The sequence below is a fragment of the Podarcis erhardii genome, assembly GCF_964252035.2.
Source record: "Podarcis erhardii genome assembly, chromosome: 15".
NCBI lineage: Eukaryota > Metazoa > Chordata > Lepidosauria > Squamata > Lacertidae > Podarcis > Podarcis erhardii.
Genome location: NC_138505.1, coordinates 16,536,479 through 16,563,286, shown reverse-complemented (window position 1 = coordinate 16,563,286; position 26,808 = coordinate 16,536,479). Strand labels below are relative to the sequence as shown.

Here is a 26,808-nt window from a genome sequence, read left to right as displayed (position 1 = left end):
AAGGCGGCTTACAAAAAGAATAAAACGATAAAATTATCGGTAAAACAGTAAAAACAAAAAACCAAACCAAACCACCCAACTATGTAAAACATTTTTTAAAAAAGAATTAAAATTAGCAACAAGCTGAAAACCAGATTAAAAGACATGTCAGTGTTCTATATGTCTTGTGGAGGGAAATGTGTTTAGCAGGTACCGAAAAGGGTACAGCAAAGGCGGCTGCCTGGTTTCAATAGGCAGGGAGTTCCAATGTGTGAGTGCTGCCACAGCAAAAGATCAATTTCTTACAAATGCAGAATGAGTATTATGTGACATCTGTAACAGTGCCAGTTCAGGCCGATCAAAGCAGTTGAGCGGGCGTACATGGGGTAAGATGATTTTGTGGGTAAACTGACCCCAAGTAATTCAGGACTTTGTAAACTAATATTAACACCTTGAACTTGGCCCAGTAGCAAATGGGGAACCAGTAAATAAGGATTTGGGGTGTGGGTGTGGGTGTATTGTATCCCACCCAACCAACCGATACCTCAAGTTATGGGTCATTAGGAACTGAAATAAGCACATAGGCTGCTGGATAGTAGCTTCAGAATGCCCTTCTCTAAATTTCCCTTGGGGAAGGGCAGATAGGGACGGAGGAGGATTTCATTTGGCTTCCTTTGTGTACCATGTGCATTGCCAGCATGCCAGGGCACCTGTTGCCTAGACATGCTTGCCAGCCTTGCTGTCTTAGTGGCTGAGGACCCAGTTTAAACACGAAGTCCGCGTGAGAAAATTCATGCTTGGCACCACATCCAAATCAGACTCCACTTTCCCACCCAGCCAGGAAAGATGTTTGTCTTTATAACCATTTGGCCATTTCTCCAATGCTCAAACAGTTACTGTTTAAATGCTGGAAAAATGTGATTTCCCCCCAGCCCAGGAACTAATTTTCATTAAATGCGGGTGTACAATAAGCTCTTTCAGGTAGTTGGAGCCCTGAAGGGTTGTTCTGTGTGTGCTGATGAGGCTTACCGGTAGTTCTCTCGCTGCTTTCCATCTGCCCCAAATGTGCAAGTGAATGTTCTCAGTCCATGCCCCCAGACTCAGTAATGGGGCTGCATGAGGATTAAGCACCCCGTCTGGCCTTGATGGAAGAGATGGCATTTGGCCTGCTCTGGATGGAGTTGCCTTCCCATTTAAGGATTGGGGTCGCAGCTTCTAGGTGCTATGAGATCCAGCCCCAGTCATGGATGCTCAAGTGGTATTGGTGGCACAAAGCCCCTTTTGCTAAACTGAATTTATTTATATGTCATGTTACCGCCCCATGCCATAGCCCTCTGACTTCTCTAGAGAGAGCATTCTAAACCTGGGGATAGGGAGTACTACTGAGAAGCCCCTCACCATTGTAGCTGTTCCTGAGATTGAGTGGGCAATCAGAGAAGGCTCTCTGCTGATGATCTGAGCACAGGGATTGCCAACCTTTTTGTAGAAATATGCAGCACAGTGTTACTGGAGACTGGAACCAGAGGCATTGTTGGCTGTGGTCTACATATCTTAGGTTGGATTCAGACAGGGGTGTGTGGGTGTTCTGAGAGTTGATGGTGGTTTGAATGAGACAGCACCCACCATAACTGGCAATCATTCCACCTTTTGTCTTTGGTTAAACAGGGTGTGCAGGTTTTTTAGGTAAAAAACTGCTAGACCTCTTTGACCAGAGTCAACAGTGAGGCAGAACTTTCTACACCGTGGAAGCTTCAGTCAAACAAACCCTCTCAGAAACTATGCTCCAGCCTCACTGCTTCTGCCCCTTGATTGTCATTGGTGAAATGAGCTCCGCAGGTTTAAGAAACCCTGCAAAAACCTACCTAACCTGTTCACTAGAGAGAACAAAAGTCTGAGTGTGCTCACTGTGAGCAATCGTGCCTGCTTTGAGCCACCTCCAACTCCCTGAAATAGGCTGATTCCTTCCTTTCTTCTCATCTCCTTTTCTTGTGGCTTGGTGGGATTAGATGACTCTTCCTCACCCCCTAACCTGTTTCTGGGCCTGTTCCTGCCCCCTTCGCCTGGAGAGAGGCCTTCCAGAACAGCTGCAGTCCTGGGCCACAACATCTTCAGTCTGGAACATCTGCCTGCGAGGACAGCTGTTGGGGCTGGGCCTCCTAGAGGGGCTTTTGCTCTTAGGCTGCAGGGGCTGGCTTTGTTGTCTGACTCTCCCTTGGTGACCTGGAAGGGCCTTTGATGTTGTGGCTTGTTTTCTCCTGACCCCACCAGCCCCTGGCCTGAAAACTTGGCCCCAGCTGCATCTGAGCAGTCACACTTGAGCTGTTAGAGAGTTTGCCGGCAGCCATGCCAAAAGCAGCTGTCTCCTTGAGTAAATAAACATTGTCAGGCAGTGTGCTTTATTTATATATTGGTGGTGGCTAACAGCTTGAATCTAGACCAGGGAGGTGGAACCTCAGGTCCAGAGGTAGAATGTGGCCCTTGAGACATCTCTATGTGGCCCTCAGGATTCTCCCTAGGCCACACACCCTCTTCCCTGGCCACACCCCTCACCAGCTTTCTCTTCTGCCTTCCTTAAGTGTGTTTGCCTGGCTGGAATGTCTCTCTGAAGGGTGATCAAGGCTCTTTCAGGCCTGGATGGAGAGGCAGGGGTGGATGTTTGTGAGTGTGAGTAATCACTAAGTAATTATTAGTAATTTTTGCATGGTAAGACTCACATCCGACACTATGCCTACTTTTTTTTATTTATTGCATTTCTATCCCACCTTTTTCTCCAAGGAACTCAAGGCGGTGTATGTGGCTCCACACATCTCCCCATTTAACCCCCACAACAGGCATGTGACGTAGGTTAGGCTAAGAGGCAGTAACTGATCTTGAGGTCACCTAGTGAGCTTCCTGACCAGTTTAGGATTTGAACCCTGGTCTCTCCTGTGACCTAGTCCAACTATCTAAATACTATACTCTAAGCACTATGCTACCCGGGCTCTCTAGCCTCAGCCACTCTTGTGTCTGGCTCCATCTACCACTGGCATTATTATGATTATTATCAAACTTATAGTTATATGAGCGGGACGCGGGTGGCGTTGTGGGCTAAACCACAGAGCCTAGGACTTGCCGATCAGAAGGTCAGCAGTTCAAATCCCCTCAATGGGGTGAGCTCCTGTTGCTCAGTCCCTGCTCCTGCCAACCTAGCAGTTCGAAAGCACGTCAAAGTGCAAGTAGATAAATAGGTACTGCTCCAGCGGGAAGGTAAACGGTGTTTCCGTGCGCTGCTCTGGTTCGCCACATGACCTGGAAGCTGTACGCCGGCTCCCTCAGCCAATAAAGCAAGATGAGTGCCGCAACCCCAGAGTCGGCCACGACTGGACCTAATGGTCAGGGGTCCTTTTACCTATAGTTATATAGCACCATCACGGTACATGGCATGTGACCCTGTGAGAGAGAGTGGCCCTCTGGTTGAAATAAGTTCACTACCTCTGGCCTAGGTTCTCAAGAGTTGGGCTTCCCTTTGCTACTTGGCGGCTGGATCTCAGCCTGGCCAGGTGCTCATTATAGTTACCCTCTTGCCCATGCCCACTGCGGACACTTCTTTCTGGGAAAGGAGGAGATTACCTCTGAGCTACTCCTGTGCTCCTGGTCTGGTGCAGAACCCCGCTCCCACAAGTTGGTTCTCCTGGTTTTATACACAATTCTACATTTTGGAGTTGCTCTACCGCAGTCTGAGTTCAGGCTGAGGCCAAAGCTTACTTGCTGAACATGATAATTCAACAGGTTGGGCACATAAGGCCTTGCCAAAAAAGAGAGCAGCAGAGGACACAGATCTGCATAACAGGTACAAGTGCCAACTTTCATGAATGGAGGCAATTACTATCATTTAAATGAAAACACAGTATATCTTGTCATGGTGGGGAAGGCTGTGTGCCGGCTCACTCTGCTCCCAAGTGCTGCTGGAACAGACTCCCTTGGAAGGTGGTGGACCATCCTTCATTGGAGGTTTTTCAACAGCAGTTGGGTGGTCATTGTCAGAGATTCTTTAGTTGTAATTCCTGCATTGCAGGGGATTGGACTAATTGACCGTTGGGGACACTAAAATTCTGTGATTCTATTCTAGATACTGAGAGGCAACATCAAACCCACCCTTTTTATAAGGGTCATTATCTTTAAACGCAATTTGGACCAAGCACCTTTCCAAGCGGAGAATCACTTCAAAAAGATAACTATCCTTGATCTTTCAAAGCATATATATATATAGGGCATCGTTTAGTTGGGATTCAGCCCCTCAACCTGTTAGAACACCTGCGTTCATCTCTGCAGACAGGAGATGGCATAGTGGGGAGGTGAGAAGCAGCATGCAGGCGCACAGTTCCTTTCCCTTGCTCCCAAGTAGCCACAGAGCATCCTCACCCATCAAGGGCCAAATCTGCACTGTGATACCGCTCAGGGCTTTCCCTAAAGAATTCTCGGAGCTGGAATTTGTTAAGGGTGCCAAGAGTTGCTAGGAGACCCCTTTTCCCCCTCGCAGAGCTACATTGTCACTTCCCAGGGAACTCTGGGAATTGTAGCTCTGTGGGGGGAATAGGGGGGAATGGGGGAACCATTACCCACACACTTTACAAACTACATTTCCCAGGATCCTTTGCATTAGATGTGCATTTTAAATTATTGGTACAGGTCTGCCAGAAGTTTTTAAGGCTCCTCCTCCCATCTGTGTGAGAGGCACAAAAGGGGCTCATCTCTCCTTCCCTCCTTCTTCCGGCTGAGACTGTCCCTTCCACGTGGGCTACAGGACTTGGCAACTGTTCCCGGCCCAGCAGATGGTCCTCTGAACAAGTCGGCAGTTTGGTGTTTTTCTCCTCAGCCCTCCTCCCCAATGGTTGGGGGTGGGCCTGGAATTTTCCGGGTGCGGGGGAATCTCCTGGAAGCCCTTTTGCATTATTGATCAGAAACATCAAAGCTCCTCATGAAATATACTGAAAACTGTTAACAAACGGGGGCGTTTTAAAAGTCAGCTCTGCCTCGCAGAGCTGGGGCGGCAGGGGGACCCCTAGGACCACCAACAAGAGAACTGGAGATTGAAACCAATAGTCGGGTCTGGTTGGTTCTTAGGGGAGAGGGCAAAGCTCAGTGGTAGAGGGGCAGAACTGGGTGTCTCCATTTAAAGATTCTAGCCATCTATCTAGCCACCTTTTAGGGTCAAACCCTTCCAAGGGTGTCACAATATATAATCAGGTGTCAGGTGAACGGAAAGGCCTCTGTCACCTGGACTGAATAGACCAGTGGTTGCTAACCTGGTGCTCTCCTGGTGCTTCAGACTACAACTCCCATCAGCCCCAGCCAGCACAGTCACTAGCCCAGTGAGCTTTATCACCAAGTAGAGATGTGAATCCTGGTCTTTCCCAGATCCTAGTCTGACACACTAAGCAAGAGCTTTCCAAGCTGTGTGTCGGCTTTAGTGTGCGCTCCCTGCACTCCTCCCGGGGCTGGAAGGGATTTAGTTTAACCTCCGGTTTGCTAGTAAAACTGAATTACTGCATCATGAAATGATGCATGCCTAAAAAGTGTGTCATCAACATGAAAAGTTTGATGACACACTTTTTAGACATGCTCTAAGCACTATACCACACAGTCTATGCACCAGGAGTGTGTGCTTTGTTTGGGTTTGGGGCTTGTTCGTTGCTTTTGTGTTTTTAATCACCTTACAAGCACATTGCCTTGAGGTGATGGCTTCAAAGACCATTAATAATGCAATTGTTTTTGTAGTAGTAGTAGTAATAATAATAATAATAATAATTAATGATGATGATGATGGATCTTCTAGAGGCAAGTCATGGTCTTTATTAATTAACCCCACCCCCACCCGCCTTTCCCTCCCTGAATCTGTTATCTCCTAATTGGCCTGCAGCCACATTTGGGACTCTGCTGGTTTCCCCTGCTTTGATCTCTAGGATGGGGGGGGGCACTTGTATTTGTGGAAGCAAATAAATGGCACTGCAGGCCTCCTTGTCCGCCTGTATCGCTCCAATTGTGCTCTGCTGTTATCTCAGGCTGGCCTTTTTCCTGGGCCAAGATTTGCCTGTGCTTGTGATCTCTCTCAAACATGGGGGCTAGAGTGGAGCAGATAATGAACAGAGCACACAGGGCTGCCAAGTCTCAAGCAGGGTCACCAAGGCAGGGCTTCATATTCATACCCTCCTTTCTTCCAAGGAGATCAAGGCAGCAGACATGGTCATTCCCTCCTTTGTTCTGTCCTCACAACAACCCTGTGGGGTAGGCGAGGCAGAGAGAGCATGTGTGTGGCTAACCAAAGGCCACTTACTCGCGTTGTCTCCAAACTGAGAAACATCTTGCCACTCCAGCCCCTGGATCATTTTGGTTTAAAAAAAAGGCGGGGTTTTTAAAAGGTAGATGTCCCTACACCTGTGAATGAAGCAGATATGGGAATATACATGGCTACCCAGCTTGTGTGTGGTGTGTGGTTAGCAAAAGTGAGCCTGCACATTTCATATCTGCCATGTTTTGCGTTCCCTGTGTCTGTGTGCAAAGTGTGTGTGTGTGTGTGTGTAGGGCAGCTCTCTTCCCTTCTTAGGAAACCTCCACCCTGAAAAATCTGGCACCAATCTCAATGCCTTCTCTAGAATAACAGTGCAGGTGTCTGCCAGAATCCACCTTTCTCAACCAGGTGCCTCCACCCAATGTTTTGGACTCCCATCAGCCTCAACCAGCAGCTGGGTACCAGGTTTGAAAGACCAATCCAGTGAGTTTGTGGCCAAGGCAAGATCTGAACCCGAGTTCCCTTGCAGCTCACGGCTTGTTCTTTTAATTGCCGCATTGGGCATCTCTCTCCAGAAATGAAGCAAGTGCAGGAAGGTAGATTAGGCTGCAACATTTGGTCCTGTGGAGCGGGAAGGAATTTCTCACTTCCCTTTTGCCACTTGGAGCAGTGCGTGAGACAAGCAGACTTGCCAATCTCGAAAAACAATATTTTCTTCCTTCTCAGAAAGAACATGACTTCACTTCCTTGCTGGCAGTCCCAGGCTGTTGTGTCTGAACAAACTCCTCTGTCTTCTAAACTTTTGTATTTTGGATATTATTTTCTTGTGGGAGAAGATGGATCTTTATAAATGTTGGGGTGGTTCTAGGCACTGTAGCAGGCAGAAATCCATCAAGGGGAGCATTTCCCATAGTCTCCATCCCATGCTGTTGAGCCTCTCTTTGCCTGTCATGCAGAGAATATTGTTAGGAGTTTGGGGGATCCTGTAGGGGGGTTGTAGAATGTAAAATATTGAGCTTGCCAAACCAGTCTCTTTGTCTAGGCCAGAGCTTTCCAAACTGTGTGTCGCGACACGTTCATGTGCCAGCTTCAGTTTGATGCATGTCTAAAAAGTGTCACCAACATGAAAAGTTTGGTTGTGTTTGACAGATTAAGTACCATGGTTAGCATAAGCGATCCTAGAATTGTAGCATTGGAAGAGACCCTGAGGTCCTCTATTCCAACCTCCTGAAATGCTCTGCGCCATAGAATGAATGGCTAGGCCTTTCCTCCACCTCCTCTCACCCAGCCGCTAGGTAGGAGAACAGTAGCCAGAGCTGTGTGTTTGATTCAGCTGGAAGCTGGAGACAGGGCGAGATGCTTTCTCTGTGCTACATCCCAAGCTGCGACTAATGGAGAAACATGAGCCCGTTGTGGGGTTAATTCTGTGAGCCCCTCCATCTTACGTTCAGGTTTTATACAAAACCATATATAAATGTAAATGAAACCATATACCCTAAAGCCAACACAGTATCCGGTGACCTTCATTCCAAGGCTTCTGAACCTGGTTAAGTGCCTGGAACCTATAGAGTCTCTGACCCCTGGAGATTGGGGTGGCTTGTAACACTATATTGGCCTGGGGAATTTCTGCTTCTCCTGCGGGTCTTTTAAAGAAAGTTCAGGAGTGAGGGTTGGCTAAAAACTTTTGAGCAGCTCAGTGACTCACAAGGAGGAGGGAGGTGTGAGAACTTTCACTCCCCCATCCTGTACTTACAAGGATCTGAGTATCTTGACTCATTTTACTGCTGTTGTCTGGAAATCTCTCTCTGATCCTACATCAAAGGCAAGGCCATTTGCACTTTGAGGGGCCGCTAAGGGAGCTATCCGTTGATGAAAATACTTGCAGCAAAAACGATTCTCATATACCACTCTCCAAGAAGCATTCCATGCCTATACACAATGCAAATAATAGTCAAACACAAAGTTTGTAAATAGCTTAGAATTTATTCCATCAGGTGAACATCCCAGAGTGAGCTGTGCCTCTAGAATTAAGTTAGTAGCTGTTTTCCAATATTGTGCTTATATATTCCCAGCTGCAGACATGAAGTAGGTCCTTAAACGAGTAAATCCTTATTTTTACATCTATATTATGCTTTTATTCCATCCTGGAACCTATCTGTGTGGTTCCCAGGCAGTCACCCATCCAGGCATTGAACAGACCCAGGTTTTCATTCCAAAAGACTGCATCCCAAACCTGCTTGTCTTCCAGGTGTGAACACAGGCAGTGATGGCTGTAGGCATTTTCTTTTTAAAAAAACAAAAAACCCACACATTAAAAAAGTCTCCCTGCCTCCCACCTTCCCATCCACGTACAGACATAACCGAGAAATGACTGTTACTGCCAGAGAAATCCACTTCCTGTGTGCATCACTTCCTCCTACTCATGCATTCTTGGATATTCCGTGAGTCACTGAGCTTGGTGAACTTGTTGTGGTTCTCCTAGCATAAGCAGATTGAGCAAATGGAGGGCTGGTGGTGGTGGGGCAGGCTCTGATTAAACGTCGTGGTATATCCTGAAGGAGAAATGCATGAAAAGAAAAACGGGGATTGACTTTCTATCCCATCTGGCAGTCACTCACAAGAGGGCCTTGATTTGCTGGCCCAGGAGGGGTAGCTCAGAATATGAGCTGCCCATTTGCTTCCTTGATCTTAATTGCTTCCCTGCCCTCTTAAGTACAGGCGTAAACCAGTTGGGCAGTGATGTGAAACTGAATGGGCTTCCCCCACAGAGTGTCCTGGGAATCGAGGAGCAAGGGATTGCCAACAGAATTCTTAGGCCAGAAATACAGAGGAGACTGTATTCTCTGCAACTTTATTTGTCTGTTGCTCAGAGGAGAAGGAAGATACAGTGGTACCTCAGGTTAAGTACTTAATTTGTTCTGGAGGTCCGTTCTTAACCTGAAACTGTTCTTAACCTGAAGCACTGCTTTAGCTAATGGGGCCTCCTGCTGCTGCTGCGCCGCCGGAGAACGATTTCTGTTCTCATCCTGAAGCAAAGTTCTTAACCCGAGGTACAATTTCTGGGTTAGCGGAGTCTGTAACCTGAAGCGTATGTAACCCGAGGTACCACTGTACATGAAATGCAGGTTTCAGATTACCAGGCATAGAGGTTGCAGGAGAGTGGTGATGGTGGTGGTTGGGGGGAGACTGAGACGTGTTCTCTTAGTGTTCCCTCAGCGCCACCCTACCATTTCCAGAATTCCCTAGCTGGGAACAGTGAAGGTTGAAGCTGGGTTTGAAATTGGTTTAAATTTGTACTGAGGACATGCCCTGACACTGCAAACTTTAAGTTGGTTACAGAACCATGTAACTGCCCCACAGCCCCACTGACTTGGGGCTCCCTGGCCTTTTTCTCCTCAGCATAAACTGCACCAAAGGCCTTCATGAGGCACCTCAGCTTTAGGCTCACGGTGGACTGAGTGTTTGGAGGGGAGCATTGGGGAGAGAGCTCCGCACTGGAGAGAAGAGTTCAAGTGCCCTGCGCCTATGTCCATGCTAAACCAGCCCTTTGCCTGGGCATCATTTAGAATAATTGAATCCTAGAACTGTAGAGTTGGAAGGGATCCCACTGGTCATCTAGATGCAGGAATCACACCCAAAGCATCCTTGACAGACAGCCATCCAACCTCTGCTTAAAAACCTCCAAGGAAGGAGACTCTACCACCTTCCAAAATCATCTGTTCCGCTGTTGAACAGCTCTTTCTGTCAGAAAGTCCTTCCTAATATTTAGTCAGAATTTGTGAGAAAGCAGGTGATGTGTTCTTTGGATCTGAAGCTATCTGGCAAATCATAGACGAAGCCCCCTGTCCGCTGCCCCCGGTCCGATTTGAGCCTTTTTATTTCTCCTCTTCCTTATTCAGAAAACCAAAAGGGTCCACACTTGAATGCATTGAACATTCTTTTCACGGAGAAAATCATTATCCAGGGACTTTCCATGTGAAAATTCACAGCTTGCTTCAATCAGTTAGAGAGATTTGCTCTGTGGCACCTTTTTCATGGTGGCGTTGCTGTCTGCTTGTGGAGTGTAATAATCTAGATTAAATGGGGTGAGTGGAGACACAGTGATGCAACACCATGTAGTCTGTGGGACTGGAATGGTCGCCTTGTGGTCACAACTCCTTTTGCGAATCTTGCGGATGAAGAAGAAGAAAGAGGTGACCACCCTCGTATGTGTGTGTGTCCTTGATCCATTTATTCCTGCAGTCAGAGAGGCAGCCTTCTCCTCCTCCCACCCCATTTCACTCACGCCATCCTTCCGAGCGGATCGTGGAAGGAACAGGCTGTAGCATGGGGGAGTGATCACCGTGTTCTCCCCGATAGTTCCTTGCAGCCAAAAACTTGGCACACAGGCCATGCCCAGCAGGGGCAAGCTGCCATCTGTGTGCCAGCCAAATGGGCAGGATGTCGGCCTTCACTCTTCTCTGGGGGTGGAGGAAACAGCAGGCTGCAGTGTGAGGGGGGTGGGCATCATCCAGAAGGCAGAGCTGTTTGGGTTTTGTTTTTGCAACTCCTTCCTACAGACCCAGAAACTTTGGTGGTGCTTTTCAAGTTGCTTCCAAACTTCCTTTTGAACCCCTGATTGGCTCCAAGATGTGGGGTCCATTTTCAGCAAAGTATTGTTTCATGGTCCGCCTCCAATGATGATGCCCCCCATAGGATCTGCGGAAACCTTTCTTTTTTGTTTCTGGCAATACTCAGGTGTTGACTTGTTCTGGCGCATTGTGGTAAAATACAGACACTGCCCCACAAATCATCATCATCATATCTTACCCTTCCTCGCAAAGGCACCCTGGTGCAGTAAACACATTAATATCAAAATACATTTAATTTAAAAGTAGTTAAAAATGTTCTGCCAGCCAATGATTTCAGGGATGCCAGGAACAGTATCTTTCTGCCACCAAATGCCAGGGCAGACAGGAATGTTTTTCAGTTCTTCCTGAAGGTCAACAACAAAGGAGACAGATGCACCTTGCACAGATGCATCCTGCCCATTTGGCTGGCACAACAAGGGAGACAGGTGCACCACAAACAGGGAGCTGCCACTGAGAAGACCCTGCCGTGGGTCAATGCCAGCCAGGCAGCACTACCACCACCATGACCTCACCTGCCAATTGTAGAGTCTGAGATGGTTGAAGTTGGTCCAAGACATTTTGCTGCCCAAGGCAGAGAGCAGGATGGCTCCCCTTCCCTCCATTTCATATGTATAGAAGCTGAGTGGGCTGGCCGTTGAACCTCAAAGTAGAGCAGAGGGTTAGTATAGGGGCTGTCAATATTATTTTATGTAGCTATAGAATCAGATGTAATCTTGTGACAGGTCACCACTGTTACACACAGGGGAACAGCCAAGGGGCTATAGCCACTGCCCACCAGCTTCTGCCGCCTGAGGCAATGACCTCACTCTCCCTAACGGTAGGGCCAGCCCTGACTCTGCCTGTGCAAACCTATGTTCATTTTCAATCTATCATGTCACTGCAAGATGGGGCCTAGTGGAGAGCTTGGCTCAGTTGAAGCCCTGTCTGCTTGGTCCCCCCAGCTGAAAGGGCCTGTTAAAAAATATGATGTTCGGTTTTTTTGATTTAGTGGATGAATCTGAGCATCCAATTGACACTTGTCTCTTTCTCACTCATGCCTCCTCTGTTTTTCCCTTCCAGCCTGCAATGTCACCATTCACAACCGCTGCAAAGATACCCTGCCCAACTGCACTAAAGTCAAGCAAAAGGTGAGTGTGTTCATGTAGATGTGTTTGTGAGAGGGGAACTCTTGTAAGCCATGAGCAAGAGGAGGGTGGTAGGGACATGAGAGACTAATGTTTTTAACCAGCTTGGGGCTCATACTACTGTATTTTACTTATTTATATTCATTTTATTTCATGAAATTTACATATCAATTAATTGGAGAAAAATATCTCAAAACGGTTTACCAAAAGAAAAAAACAAGAGAGTTATTAGTAAAAAAAAGTAGTAAAAACATTTTAAAAAATTAAACCCAGAGATAAACTAAAAACACATCAGCATTCTAAACATATGGACAGGCTTGTCTAAGCACAGATGTCATTAGCAGGTGCTGAAAAGAGTACGAAGGAGGTGCCTGTCTGATGTCAATAGGCAGGGAGTTCCAAAGTGTTAGGTGCCTAAAAGGTTTATTTCTTGCAATTTTGGAGTGGGTATTGCATGGTACTGGTACAGAATTGAGCTGCTCAGGCCATCCCTGGGTCATCCTCAGGGCCCCTTTCAGTTGCAGTATTTTTTTTTTTAAAAAAGCTTTAAAAGCCTGCCTACTTCAGTTGGATGCCAGCCAAAATTGTGTGTGTGTGCTTTATTGTTTTTCTGCTGCTGCTTTTGAAATGGGTTTTATATTATAACGTGGCGGCGTTTGTTTTGATTTTGAATGTTTTACTACAGGATGGCATTTTGTACTTCTTCACATAGCGAGTCGTTAAACTATGGAATTCGCTGCCACTGGAGGCAGTGACAGGCACCAAGCTAGACTGCTTTAAAAGAGGATTAGACAAATTCATGGAGGAGGAGAGGGCTGCTGTGGTGGCTACTGGCCAGCATGGCTGTGCTCTTTCTCTATGGTCGGAGACGGTGCTTGTGAACACCAGTTGCTGGAAACCACAAGAGAGGAGAGAGGGCTCCTGTGCTCAGGTCCTGCTTGCAGGTTTCCCACAGGCATCTGCTTGGCCACTGTGAGAACAGGATGCTGGGCTGGATGAACCCCCCTTTGGTCTGATCCAACAGGCTCTTCCGATGTTCCTATGCTGAGTTTTGACTGAAAAGTTTTGACTGAGCACAGACTGAAAAGGCAGCTGAAAAGATAAATAAATAAGAGCCTTCAGGAATCTGCTTGCGGTAGCAGCACTTTGAGAGATTGTCCCCCAAACACAAAAGCAGTAATTTACCAGATATGGGTACCAAGAAATAGAGACAAGCATAAGCTACGGTGCTCACTTTCCTGTTCCAGAGCGAACCACCCAAAAGCACAAAGGAGATACTTCAAAGCCACCCCCTTTCTCCTCCACCAGAGCTTTATTGCAATGGCCCAGCTGCTGCTCATCGTTTTTCTCTTTCTTTCTCTCCGCCCCCGCCCCTTGCAGCAGCAAAAGGCAGCCTTGCTGAAGAACAATTCAGCCCTGCAGACGGTGTCCCTGAGGAACAAAAGTGAGTGGAGCTGTGAATCCCACGCCAGGAAGGGGAAGCGGGGCAGGGAGTCAGCTGCGGAAGCAGTTCTCCTCTGCTAAAGGAACTGCCTTATAAGGCCCCACCCGTGATATACACTTAAAGCAGTATCATACCACTTTAAACAGTCTCGGCTCCCCCCAAGGAATCCTGGGAAGTGTAGTTTGTTAAAGGTGCTGAGAGTTGCTAGGAAACCCCTACTCCCTTACCAGAACTACAATCCCCAGAGTTCTCTGGGAAGTGGGACTGACAGTTAAAGAGTCATGGCTTCCCCTAAAGTATCTGTTAAAAAGCAAGATGCTGCTGCTTTACATTATTAATAATATTTTCATTATTATTGCGCATGGGGCCTTAGTAAGTAGGGCCTGTGCTGCTGAGAAGAGGAGAGGGCAGTTGGGGAGATACTGCTTCTGAGGTGCTTTTCCCAGTTTGGGGTGGGGCAGGGGAAGAGTGAGACTCACTTTAGTCTAATGGACCCCTCAATAAAGTGTGGCCCTGAAACCTCTTTGGCCAGCTCTGAAAATAGTGGGTGCTTCTGAACATGTGCAGAACACCTTTCTGCCAAAGCCACACCTCTGAGATCTTTTCTGTATACAGTGGGGATGGATGTGTTGCCTCCAGGCTCTCTTAAGCACCAGCACCCTTAGTCATTTGTAGAAACCCGGTGGGGTTCCATCGGCTGCCTGAATTGCCATGGTGCAACTTGTCCTTTGGTATGACGGAAGCCTGTCTTGCAATTCTTATCACCCCCGTTTCTCTTTCAAATCTCCAGCCACCATCAGGGAGCGCCCCAATTCTGCCATCTACCCCTCTGAGAGCTTCCGCCAGACCCTGCTGGGCTCTCGCCGGGGTCGCCCCACCTTGTCTCTTTCCAAAAGCGTCTCCACCACTAACATTGCAGGGTAAGTTGAACAGATGGCTTTAAAAGAGGATTGGACGATTGTATTGTATTGTATTGTATTGTATTGTATTGTATTGTATTGTATTGTATTGTATTGTTTAATTCTTTTTCTTTTCTTTTGTAATTTTTAAACGGCTAATAAATATTATTTTATAAAAATAAATAAATAAATAAATAAAAGAGGATTGGATAAATTCATGGAGGAGGCTGCTAGCCACAATGGCTGTTCTCTGCCACCACAGTCAGAGGCAGCAATGCTTCTGAATACCAGTTGCTGGAAGCTTCAGGAGGAGAGATGGCTCTTGTGCTCCGGTCCTGCTTGCGAGTTTCCCTGGTTAGCCACCGTGAGAACAGGTTGCTGGACTTTATGGTTCATTGGCCTGATCCAGAAGGCTCTTTCCTTATGCTCTTAAATTAGTGGGGAGAGAAAGCGCAAATCTCTCCCTTGTGTGCCCAGATTTACATTGCGAGCTTTGTGGAGCAGGTCACCTGTCTTTTGACTTACATCTGCCCAGTCTTCCCTGATCAGTGCCCTCCAGATGTTGCTACACTCCAACTCCCATCCACCCCAACCAATGGAGACCAATGGTCAAGGAGGATGGGAGTTTTGTCCAAGTACACCTGCAGAGGGCTATGGGTTCCCCACTCTCCCTGCAGGAATATTCTCGAAACGTGAACCCTCTTTGTAATGGACAGTGTCAGTCTTGTATTTCTTATCAGATTTGTACTAAGAAGACCTGAGTTACGATCCCTGGCGGGTTCCTTGAAACTCACTAGGATCGTGCATGACCTTCGGGCAACCCCTCTCTATCTCAACCTGAACTACTTCAAAGGGTTGTTTTGTTTATTAAAAAAGATGATAAAGCGACAGTTGTATTGGTTTAGAAAATTCTCCTCTTTCTGTCCAGGAATTTCAACGATGAATCTCCTCTTGGCCTCCGGAGGATCCTGTCCCAGTCCACTGACTCCTTGAACATGCGCAACCGGACCCTCTCAGTCGAGTCCCTCATCGACGAAGGTGAGATGGGAAGTGTGGGTGATGAAATCCTGTGTCAATATTCTGTGCATATGTGTAGAAAACTAGGAATCTGGGTGAGTTTAACACAAATAAGAACAGACAGGCTGGATGTTTGTTTGTTTGTTTGTTTGTTTGTTTGTTTGTTTGTTTGTTTGTTTGCTGCCTGACAAATGAGGAGGGCTCTGTTTTTAAGAGTGCTGAGTGTTTGTCAACCTTGAATCCCCAGATGCTTTTATTTATTTATTTTTATTTTCCCTCCATAAAATTTATACACTTCTTGATTGTAAACATCAAACCTGCCTGCTTTGTCTCTGTGGTTGAGCTCCCCACCCCTTTTTTTGCATGGGATTTCTGAGCAATCAAAGCATACAGCGTTCCTGGATGAAGTCTTGGGAAGAGGACAGTGTCTCTGTGTGAGTTGGACCTGGGTTCCAAGACCACAACCCCAGATGCACTTATTCTGTGTGCATGTTGTGGTTTGATAGTTCCCAGTGTCCAGTGGCTCACATATTCTGCGTGCCCTCGAGGCTCAGTTAGGCTTTCATCCTCTTCCCTCCTCCCCTCCTTCATCAAAGTCATTTCCACATACACAAACACATTTCCCCTCTTTTTTCCTCCAGGAGCTGAAGTCATATACAACCAGCTGATGAGCGACTTTGAGACTGGCGAGAAGGATTTTGAGGCTGATTCTTGGAGCCTGGCAGTTGACAATAACTTCTTGCAGCAGCACAAAAAGGAAGTCATGAAGCGCCAAGATGTCATCTACGGTGAGGACTTGTGCCACTTTTGCCACCCCTCCACCCCACCTACTGAGGATTTCTGAAAGCAATGGGTCCCAAACGCCATGTCATCTTGGAAGGAGAAGCATAGTCACAGCCAGTCAATGTCTTCCCAGCAATATATAGTTTGAAAGACACATGAAATGCTGTCAGTGCACAAGTAGCAACCTCCAGAAAGGTAGCTGTGTCAGTCTGCACCAACAAAACCAACAAAATCTTGAAGCATCTTAAGGACTAGCAAATTGATGGCAGGATAAGCCTTAAAGCACATGTTTAATATCGTGTGTCATTTAGCCTGAAGCTCACAGCCATTGGGAATGGGAAATAACACTCCTTCCTTCCTTCCTTCCTTCCTTCCTTCCTTCCTTCCTTCGACCCCCCCAGTGGAAATTGCTATACAGAGTTTGTGGAATTAAACTTTGCCTGGTATTTATAAGCCTCTTTGCAGGGAGGCATACAGAAATTGTTAGGATCCTCCTTGATAAGTGTCTCAAACCAAATACAACCCCCTGAGTGGTGTTTCTACCGTTTTGATTTTGGGGCCGGGTTTATTATTGGCCAGAATAACAACCTTAAAGGAGGATTAGAGGTCTCACCCAGACCTCTGACACCATGAGCCGAGCAAAACATTTAGAAGGATCAGGTGGCACAGTCCAGTCCTCCTGGGATTGCACAACTTCCGCATGCAGGAGGAAGGGGAAATTGCATATTTAAATGCTCCCCTGTGAAAAAAATGAATAAAACTACCCAGCGAGTAAAAAAGTAGCACACCAGGGAGGAGACAGAATTCTCCCTAATGGCACACAAACACTCCAGTGTGGGTGGAACATTCAGACACAAGCTACCATCTGAATTCTGAACCGATTAAAAGAATTGTGCTATTTGCACTCAGTGTTCCTACACGCTTTCCTTTGTCGCATGATTTATTCCGTTTGGTTCCTGACCTCTAGGCACAGGTCTGAGAGGCTTTTATTGTGTCCTGCCACTTTCTGTGGGAAAACCCACCATTTATTGCTGAACTGGAGCAAACGTCAATCCGCAGAAAACCCGACTGATGTTTGCTCCAATTCAGCAGTGAACAGTGGCTTTTCCCAGGGGAAATAGGTGGGGCGAATGAAAAACCTCTTGGACGCATGCCTGGAAGTCACAGGCAAAACAGAAGTGTGGATGAGCCCTGGCACACCCACCCCACCCCATCTTCTTTTGCCTCTACTATGCCAATGCAAACCGGTTCACATCTTCCCTCTCCCTGCTCCTGCAGAGTTGATCCAGACAGAGCTCCACCACGTGCAAACGCTGAAGATCATGACCAACCTCTTCCGCAAGGGCATGCTGGAGGACCTCCAGATGGACGTGGCCCTAGTGCAGAGCATGTTCCCCTGCGTAGACGAGCTCAGCGACATCCATGACCGCTTCCTCGTCCAGCTCCTGGAGCGCCGCAAGGAGTCCTTGGCTGCCGACAGCAACAAGAACTTTGTCATCAACCGGCTGGGGGACATCCTCATCCAACAGGTGCAGCAGCCGCCATTCTTGCTGGCACCCATTTGGAGTGGGGTGTGTGGCATGGAGGGGCATAGAGGGAGAAAGCAACTCTTATCTCCCTTCTCCCTGCCCAGCTAGTATGTCAGGAACATGGGATATTGTTTTGTACTGAGTCAGACCATGGGTTTATCTAGCTCAGTATTGTCTACACTGACTGGCAGCAATGACTCTCCAGGGTCTGAAGCAAGAGAGTCCCAGGGAGTCCCAGCCCTACCCAGAGATACCAGTGGGGATTGAACCTGGGCCCTCCTGCCGCATGCAAGGCAGGTGCTCTTCCAGCTGAGCTGTGGCCTGTCTTCCTGTTGTGATCTCACCTCCTTGCACTTCTGCCTTCCAGTTTTCAGGCAGCAGCGCTGAGCAGATGAAGAAGGCCTACTCTGAGTTCTGCAGCCGCCACACTAAGGCCGTGAAGCTTTACAAGGAGCTCTTTGCACGAGACAAGCGGTTCCAGCAGTTCATCCGGGTAAAGGGACTCTCCATCCTTCCTTCCCACTGGGAAGGTCTATCACCTCACCCCCTTCCGCCCCAAATGGGAACTCCGACTCCCAAGGCTGTGAAACCTGTTCCCCAGTGTGACCTTTTGCCCCTCTCTGCCCCTTTCTCCAGAGGCTGACACGGTCGACGGTGCTGAGGCGGCATGGGGTTCAAGAGTGCATCCTTCTGGTGACCCAGCGCATCACCAAGTACCCCGGGCTCATTGACCGGATCCTGCAAAACTCCAAAGGTACCAGAGAATGGAGGGCAGGGTGACCTTTCACCAAAGGGGCAAAAAGTTGGCTTCTTTTTCTCTTAATCATGACCATCAAACAATCAACTAATGCCTACAATATCAGCTCTCTGAAGCATTTCTGTAGCCTCGTTATGCATGCAATCAATCATCAGGAATCTTCTTTCTTTGTAATGCAGTACAATTGTGTCTTACATGCATTTAACTTGCACAGTTGAAGGCAGGCTGGTTAAAATTGCACAAGTTAAATGCAAGCAAGGCGGAGAGCTTCAAAGCTCTTTTTGTGCTGGGCCTGCTTGTATGGCAAGGCCCAGTCTCTACAATGACTCTGGGGTGATCTCACGAGATCTCTTGGGCAATCTGAGTTCCTGCGAGGTCACACACAAGCACCCCTCGGTTTCCAGAGCTAGCACACCAAACACACCTTGGCCCCCCAAGCAAGGCGTAGAGCTTCAAGTCTCTTTTCACATGGGGCTCTGCTTGTGTTACCTGGTGTGGAAAGAGTTTTTAAGCTCTCTGCCTTGCTTGTTGGGCAAGCCCTGCTCAGCACGTGGGCTCTGGGAGGACTGGCCATACTCTCTGCCCCCTCACCCATTAGCCACGGGAGCAGCTCCAAGGATTTGGGTATATGCAGTTTTCATATATACTGTATTTAAGGGAGATGGATGATTCATTCAAGATGCACTGCATGGTATTTAAAGTGCCTGCACAAAAATCGGACCTAGATACTCTATTCATCGTCATCACCTGCCAGGTCCTTTGGTACCATTCTACCAAAAGTGGAATTGTACACAGCTCCCAGGACATAATAAATTAATATTCAGCTGCTGATAACCATCCTAATGTAACCTTGATGAACTTCCCAAGCTCAGTAAAGCCATTTGGTGGGGGAGAGAAAATTAAGACTGATACCCAGAGCCTGCTGTGTTGCTTTGTTCAGAATGGTCTAGTGATGCTTATAGCCCTGCCGAATGTGGGCAAGGTCTGGTACCCCTTTGAGACCCAGGAACCGGAAGTGAGCGAGACAGAGGGGCATTGAATCTGCAATGCGATCGGGAGGCAGCAACTGTGAGAGGCTTCAATGGGTTCTGGGCATAAGCTGATGGGAAGAGGGGTTTTCCCTGTGGCCAAAAAGCCCAATAACCAAACCGACCCTTTGATCCTGGTCTCCCCACCTGCCTTCCCCCACCCCAGGGAACGAAGCAGACCAGCGGGACCTGAGCACCGCCCTGACTCTGATCAAGGAACTCATTTCCACCGTCGACCAGGAAGTGCACGACTATGAGAAGAATGCGCGGCTGCAGGAGATTTATGGGCGGGTGGATGGGCGCGCCAAGGCCGACCTGCCCTGGGAGCACGGCCCCTTCTGCAAAGAGGAGATGCTGCGTCGCAAGCTGGTGCACGATGGCTGCATGCTCTGGAAGACGGCCACCGGGCGCTTCAAAGGTGGGTGGAGCCTGTGGAATTGTGTGTGCAGCTCACTGCTGCCCTCTAGTGGCATGCGGCTCTCAAGGAGGGGGATCTCCCAGATGGCAAAAAGAATCCCTGATTATGAACAGGCGCAGTCATGCTTTATATACGTATTTGCTATGGTTATACATCGGCTTTTGGCCAGCATATTCAAGGCACGTCGCAGTTTGAAAGAATGCCGTTATTGTTGTTATTATAAACCTGCCCTTCACCCTAAGGTCCCAGGGAAGGTTACGGCATTAAAACACAACAATGCAAAATTAAAAAGAGTTTAAAACAAATTTTGGGGCCCAAAAACAAACTGGCAACCAGTGGAGCTGTTTTGAACCAGGGGTTATACGAGATCCAAACAGAAACCCTGCCAACTATGTGGCTGCTGCGTTTTGGGCTAGTTGAAGTTTCCTAGTAGTCTTCAAGGGCAGCCCCACGGAAAACCCATTGCCGTAATCCAATGCTCTGGAAATTACCAGAGCATGGAGTAGAGTGGCCAATTCATCTCTCTCTAAAAGGGGCCATAGTTGGTAAGCCAGATGGAGTGGTAAAAAGGCATTCTTAGCCACTCAGCTTCCAGTGGTAGTGCAGAATCCAATAGCAACCCCCAAGTCATGTGAGCCTTTTCCTTCCAGGGGGATGTAACCCCTTCCAAGGCAGGCGATTCTGAGAACAGAGGATCCGAGTGACAGCCAGGATAATAAAGGGGACCTCATCTCCTTCCAGAACAGCAGTGCTGGGTAGTGGTTCTACAGGATCTTCACTTTGATAGGGGAGTGCAAGGGACTGAATGTACAGCAACAACCCAAAATACCTTTCAGCCCCTAACGCCTTGTTTCTTCCCCTTTTCTCTTGCAGATGTCCTGGTGGTTTTGATGACAGATGTTCTCATCTTCCTTCAGGAGAAGGATCAGAAGTACACCTTCCCCACCCTGGTGAGAGATGCTCTGTGGGCTGTGCCTATTCCCTGGTGTAAAGGGCCCAGCCTCTCAAACTGGATACTCTGGCTAAGGGAAGCAGGACAGACGAAAGAAAGCCCTTGGCACATAGTTAAACTAGGGAACTTGCTCCCATAGGAGGCAATGATGACCACCAACCTGAGTGTTTTTCAAGGAGGATTGGGCAAGTTCATGGAGGAGAGGGTTGCTGATGGCTACTAGCCAGAGTGGCTGTGCTCTTCTGTCATGGTCGGAGGCAGTAAATGCTTCTGAATACCAGTTGCTGGAAGCCACAGGAGGGGAAAGTGCTCTTGTGCTTGGGTCTTGCTTGAGGGCTTTGTATTGGGGCATCTGGTTAGCTGCTGTGAGAACAGGATGCTGGACTAACTAGATGGGCCACTCTCCTGATCCAGCAGGGCTCTTCTATATGTTTCTAATATGTTTTAGTGATGTTCGTTGTACACTACCTTGGACAGGGTTCTGCCCTGAAAATGGGACAGGTTCCTTTGAACCTTCTTCTTTTTTAAATCACATGATAAGGGATGCACAGGTGACTTTGAATTGGCAACCAATCGTTACGAGAGCCATCTTGCAATTGTTACAAAAATACAAAGGAGAAAAATGGAAATGGTAGGGGAAGAGAGTCACACTCTCTTGCTGTCTCTCACAAACATCTGTTAAGATAATGGTTAACTTGAGCCAAAATTTCAGGAAATTGGGAATCTTTGGCAAAAGGAAGGAATAAAATCTATCTTTTTTGCTTATCTGGGATGGGTGGAAACAAAGAGCTTTGAGGAAGTTAGGGAAAATCAGTGGGATCCTCTCTAAGTGGCCTCCATGCTTCTCTAAAATGTCTGATTTGGCACGATGCTGCAACGTGACAACATAATGTCAGCCCAGAAGCATTTCTGAGAATCATAGAAGCGTAGAGCTGGAAGGTACCCCAAGGTCCAACCCCGTGCAGTAGAGGAACCACAGCTAAAGAATCCCTGGCAGATGGCTACCCAATCTCTGCTTGAAGCAGAGTCCAAACTCGCCATGTGTCCTTGGGCCAGTCATTGCCTCTCAGCCTAAAGCTACCTTACAGGGTTGTTGTGGGGTTAAAATCAGGGAAGGGGGGAAACCATGTAAACCCCTTTGGATGCAATGTGGGGCATGACTGTAGGAATGAATTAAAACAACAACAACAACCAGAAAGGCGCCACAAACGCTATCGACTTTCTTCCCTCTCTCCCAGGACAAGCCTTCTGTCATCTCCCTCCAAAGACTGATTGTGCGAGACATTGCCAACCAGGAGAAGGGCATGTTCCTCCTCAGCAACACCCCGCCAGAGATGTACGAGGTGCACACCGCCTCCCGCGAGGAGCGCAACACCTGGATGAGGCACATCCAGCAGGCGGTCCAGCTGTGAGTGTTGTGGGTGATGGGGCCCAGCCCTCCTGGTCGGAGGCTCTTGTGGGGATGGACAGATCAGTCGGTCTATCAGCCAGTTTATTGATCCAGCCAACAGACCTCACAATAAAAACGTCCACACCCATCAACGTATGAAAGGAGGGGCAAGAATGTTGATCAATCTCTTAGCAGATGGCAAAACATAGCCATGTTTTCTTTGGATAAACATAGGAAGGTAGGAAGCTGCCCTTCTGCCAAATCAGAAAAAAACTAGTGCAGAATTGTCCACACTGACTGGGATCTTTTCGCAGCCTCCCCTGGAGGCTGCCAGGGATTCAACCTGGGACTTCAGTGTGCAGAGAAGTGGCTCTACCTCTGAATGATGGTCCTGTTAGGATATTTCCGTTCCAACAGGTCCTTCCCCTAAATAACTCCCCCCCCCCCCGTTCCTTCATCATTGTCAACAGGAATCATTGTCATGTTGGAAGATGCAGGAGAAAATCCCCTTCTGTATTTGTGGATGCATAAATTATGCAAATATTTGGCCCACAGGTTAACAGTAGTAGGGCTAACAGAACAATGAATGGCAAAGGTGAGCTGGTTTTATTGACTACTGGATAGATCAACCTATTTCCAATTTGCTTGAGCTTCATGTTCATAAACCCACTCCATCCTATTTCCACAATAATCAGTGGTGTGTTTTTTAAAAGAACCCATCCCCCCCATGGATTTTACTTCACATTTTATGACTGAGCATGTACACTTTTACCCAAAAAATTTTTTTTTAAAGAAAACCCACATTTTAAAATGCATTTTGGTACCATTTGTGTGTGTGTCTGTGTGTGTGTGCGCTAAATACCATCTCAACAAATTTGGAGCAGTGCAAAATTCAAATTACAGTCTGCACATCAGTCTGAGAGATGTTGATTAGGTCGTTTTGCATCAGGTTTCAGAGAAAGAGAATTCCTAAAGTCTGGTTTGTATCTAATGCATGCCAATGGAAGATACAAGTTTTTAAAAAATTATTTATGGGAAGGGCTATAGCTCACCAGTGGAGCACCTACTTGATAAGCAGAAAGTCCCAGGTTGGATCGCCAGTCATGGTAGACCAGGGTAGGCAATCTCAGGCCCAGGAGCCAAATGCAGCCCTCCAGGCCTCTCCCCAGGCCACAGCCCCTCACACGCCTTCCTCTGCCCTCTCCTCCTCTGGCTTTTATGTGGCTGGAATGTAGCTTCCTGCATAAAGGTGCGAGTTACATCCGTTGCTCTGCCAGGAATCTTAAACTGAATTTTTTTGCTGTCATTTTGCCCACTACAGTTGCCCCGACCGGGCCGATTTCCCACTCATTGAGACAGAGAATGAGGCCTCTCTGCGGAAGATGAAAGGTAGGGCAAACGAAATAAGAACTCCAGGAAAGGGTGCTATTCCTGTCACCCACCACCTCCCCCCAGCAACGATCTCTCTTCCTCCCTCGGGCAGATAAGATACTTCAGTGCGACCGGGAAATCTCCGAACTCCTGGAGGATAAAGTGAGGCTCTTTGCAGACATCCTGGCCCTTCAGAGCTGCAGCGAGGACGGGCCCCTGAGCTGCGTGAACCCTCGCACCCTCTTCCGCACCGAGTCGTCCGACACCCCCCAGGGCGAGAAGCTGATCCAGGAGGCCGTCAAAGAAGGTAGCAAGCTGCTGCACTCAAGGGACACTCCCCACCTTGGCCCAAGTCTCCTGCCTCCGATGAGGGGTTGCAGGAGGTACAAATAGGGTGTCCATAAACCACAGGTGGCTTGAGGGAGGAAAGAACAAATGGGCTTCTTTGAGCTCCCAAGAGCTTGCATTGTCCCATAGGAAGACACGGCTGGCAGCCTAGACTGCTCAGGCAGCAGGTGAGGATGCTTTGCAGTGTGAGAGTTGTAGTCCAAAACAGCGGGTGCAGGGGACACTGAGTTGACAAAGGCTGCAATAAAGTGTGACGGGTTGGTTGGAGATCAGGGGGACAATGTTGGTAATCAGGCTTTATTGTACATATTAATACATTACGTCAAATATTACATGGCTTACTAAGCAATCTGCGTCTCTTTCCCTTTGTCTTCACGCCCCCAATCTCTCTCTTTACTGACAAAATGCCTGCGCAGTGGAACTTCTCAAAGATCTCTTCGTGGGACCCGGCTGGGACCGAGACCAGAACCATAGCCAGGCTCCCAACGGGTGCTCCAGCCCAAACCCCAACAATTCCACAAGTATGTGCCCCTCTTCCCTGCCAGTTTCCCCTAGCAAGTCCATCCCCCACCCCAAAGTTCACCTTATGGGGCAGAGCAGCACCCCTGCTGAGCTAGTCCTAGGGAAGGAATTCATAACCCCATGTGCTGAGCGACTCCTGTTGCCCCTTCCGGACTATCACTGTTTCATGGGTAGGATTCAGTGACATACCAGGAAAATTGGGTTGTGCAATTACCGTATTTTTCGCTCTATAACACGCACCCGACCATAACACGCACGTAGTTTTTAGAGGAGGAAAATCCGTAGGCATGCCACCCGTAGGCATTCCCTCCATAACACGCACAGACATTTCCCCTTACTTTTTAGGAAGAAAAAAGTGAGTGTTATGGTGCAAAAAATACGGTAATTATTTTCATTATTATTGATCAATCTTATTGGCGGCTTTTTTCACACAAAAAAACCTCAAAGCAAGGTGGAACAATGAAGAAACAAACACATAAAAACCAGCATGAATCAAAACAGAAAAATCCAAAAGACAAACTTGTGCAGTTATAAATCCTTGAGGTTTAAAATTTTTGAGGTTTATGTTTTTAAATTTTGCATATTGTATATTTTATTGTTGTGAGCTGCTTTTGAGACCTTCATGGTGAAAATCAGAATATAATCTTAAAAGCTCCAGGGGGAAGGCTCAATAAATGGGTCATTCGGAAGCGACCTCTGTTTGGTGTAAATTTGGATAGTAAATGAATTTGCCCCAATTTGATTTTCTTTGCTGGCTAAATTTGCATGGAGTTTACGGAGCTAAGATTTGCAGGGGCGGGGGGGGGGGAGGATCAAGGTGCCTGGAAAGGGATCCCCACTCTCACCTGGTTTCATCTATTTTCCTCCTACAGATGGCGAAACCGGAACCATCAACGGCTCTCTCGAATTCATCAGGCTTGAGTCTGACTCAAATCAACGGGTGAGTCTTTTGGTGTGGCTGGTGGGGAGTTCGTGCCTGAGCTCTGCGCCTGGCCTGGAGTCTAGAATGGAGCAGAAGGTTCTCCTCGGTCAAGATGGAGCAAACTGAACTGGGAGAAAGCAACACCCTCCTGCCTCCCCAAGCAGGAAATTATCTCATTTAAGCAGGAAATGATCTCAATTAAGGGGAAGCTGTAAAGTCTTTTCTTACCTCTAGGGAACCCTCTCACCACCACCAGTATTCTCAAAGAAAGCTTGAAAAACCAAATATTTTTTCCGCCAAGCAAGCCCAAAAGAAGTTTGTCCCTCACTAGCTGAAACATCTCAAGAGCTTTAAGATCTCCATTGGAGGTTTTTTCCCCCAAGGGGGAAAAAATATCCATAGCTTACTGATAGAATATCTGCTTTGCCTGCAGAAGGTTCTGGTTTCAATTGCTGGTGCTTCTTGGTAGGGCTGGAGATGTCCCACGCCTGTAATCCTTGGGGAGCAGCTTCCAGTCAGTGTAGACAATATGGAGCTAGGTGGATATGTGATTTCCTGGCCAGTTTTTCCAAGTTGGCACCTGACACAGTTTGTGTTGCATCCCTACTGTAGGATGGGAACGGCAATCAGCTACAACAGAAAGTACCACAGGAGGTGAGTGGAACAGAGGAGACCTGGGGCAGGGGGCCGGGGCAGGGGGCTATGGGGTGGCGCGGCCTTGTTGGACTGATTGCCTTGTCCTTCCACCCCGCAGGAAGTGCTGCAGCGGCTCAGGACTCTGTACTCCCTTCTTCACAACCTGCAGGTCAGTGTGATTTTAGCCTCCATTCCAGGGCTCCTGTTCAAAGAGGATGTCATTTGTTTCAGAGCTGTGTCTGCTAAGAGCTTGCATTTTTGGGTACAGCACAGTTGCATCTTAGGTGCATTTAACTTGGCTGATTGAAATTGCACGAGTTCAATGCAAGCAAGGCAGAGAACTTGAAAGCTCTTTTTCCTCTGTGTCCGCTTCGCGTGATCCAAGCGCGAAAAGAGCCTTTAAGCTCTCCACCTTGCTTGGGGGGCAAGGCCTGCTCTGCATGGAGACTCTGGGAGTGCTGGGGAGTCTTTCACTCCTCCCCCCCACAACTGTCTGACTGCAGGGCAGTTCCAAAGTTTAGTTTAGGGTATGCACATTTTTTTTTATACGCAGGATGCTTGGAAAGTGAACCACCATGTAAGATGCAATCATGCAGTATATGAAGGCTAGAAAACGGCCTGTTGCTGAACCAGGTGACCAGCCCCAGGAAGGCAAAACAGGAGCAGAACGCACTTGCTTTTCACAATACAGTTGTTGTTATATTAGATTTGTATACTGCCCTGCACCTGCAGTTATGCAATTCTCTTCCTGAGGAGGCCCAGACATTTTCAGCAGCTTTCCCCCAAAAAC

General features: G+C 47.8%; 1 protein-coding gene across 12 annotated transcripts in view; it reads left to right on the top strand.

Moving 5' to 3' along the window:
* ARHGEF2 (Rho/Rac guanine nucleotide exchange factor 2) overlaps positions 1-26,808 on the top strand; it is a 112,311-nt gene that overhangs the window by 79,955 nt on the left and 5,548 nt on the right. For all 12 annotated transcript variants that reach the window (XM_081842423.1, XM_081842421.1, XM_081842422.1 and 9 more), the window contains 17 exons: positions 11,938-12,005; positions 13,383-13,446; positions 14,237-14,366; positions 15,274-15,383; positions 16,004-16,150; positions 17,424-17,674; positions 18,042-18,167; positions 18,311-18,428; positions 19,626-19,877; positions 20,751-20,827; positions 22,068-22,237; positions 23,541-23,608; positions 23,703-23,897; positions 24,355-24,459; positions 25,333-25,400; positions 25,995-26,036; positions 26,137-26,187. In XM_081842423.1, the coding sequence (XP_081698549.1) occupies positions 11,938-12,005; positions 13,383-13,446; positions 14,237-14,366; positions 15,274-15,383; positions 16,004-16,150; positions 17,424-17,674; positions 18,042-18,167; positions 18,311-18,428; positions 19,626-19,877; positions 20,751-20,827; positions 22,068-22,237; positions 23,541-23,608; positions 23,703-23,897; positions 24,355-24,459; positions 25,333-25,400; positions 25,995-26,036; positions 26,137-26,187 (2,042 nt within the window). The remainder of the gene's footprint in view (positions 1-11,937; positions 12,006-13,382; positions 13,447-14,236; positions 14,367-15,273; positions 15,384-16,003; positions 16,151-17,423; positions 17,675-18,041; positions 18,168-18,310; positions 18,429-19,625; positions 19,878-20,750; positions 20,828-22,067; positions 22,238-23,540; positions 23,609-23,702; positions 23,898-24,354; positions 24,460-25,332; positions 25,401-25,994; positions 26,037-26,136; positions 26,188-26,808) is intronic.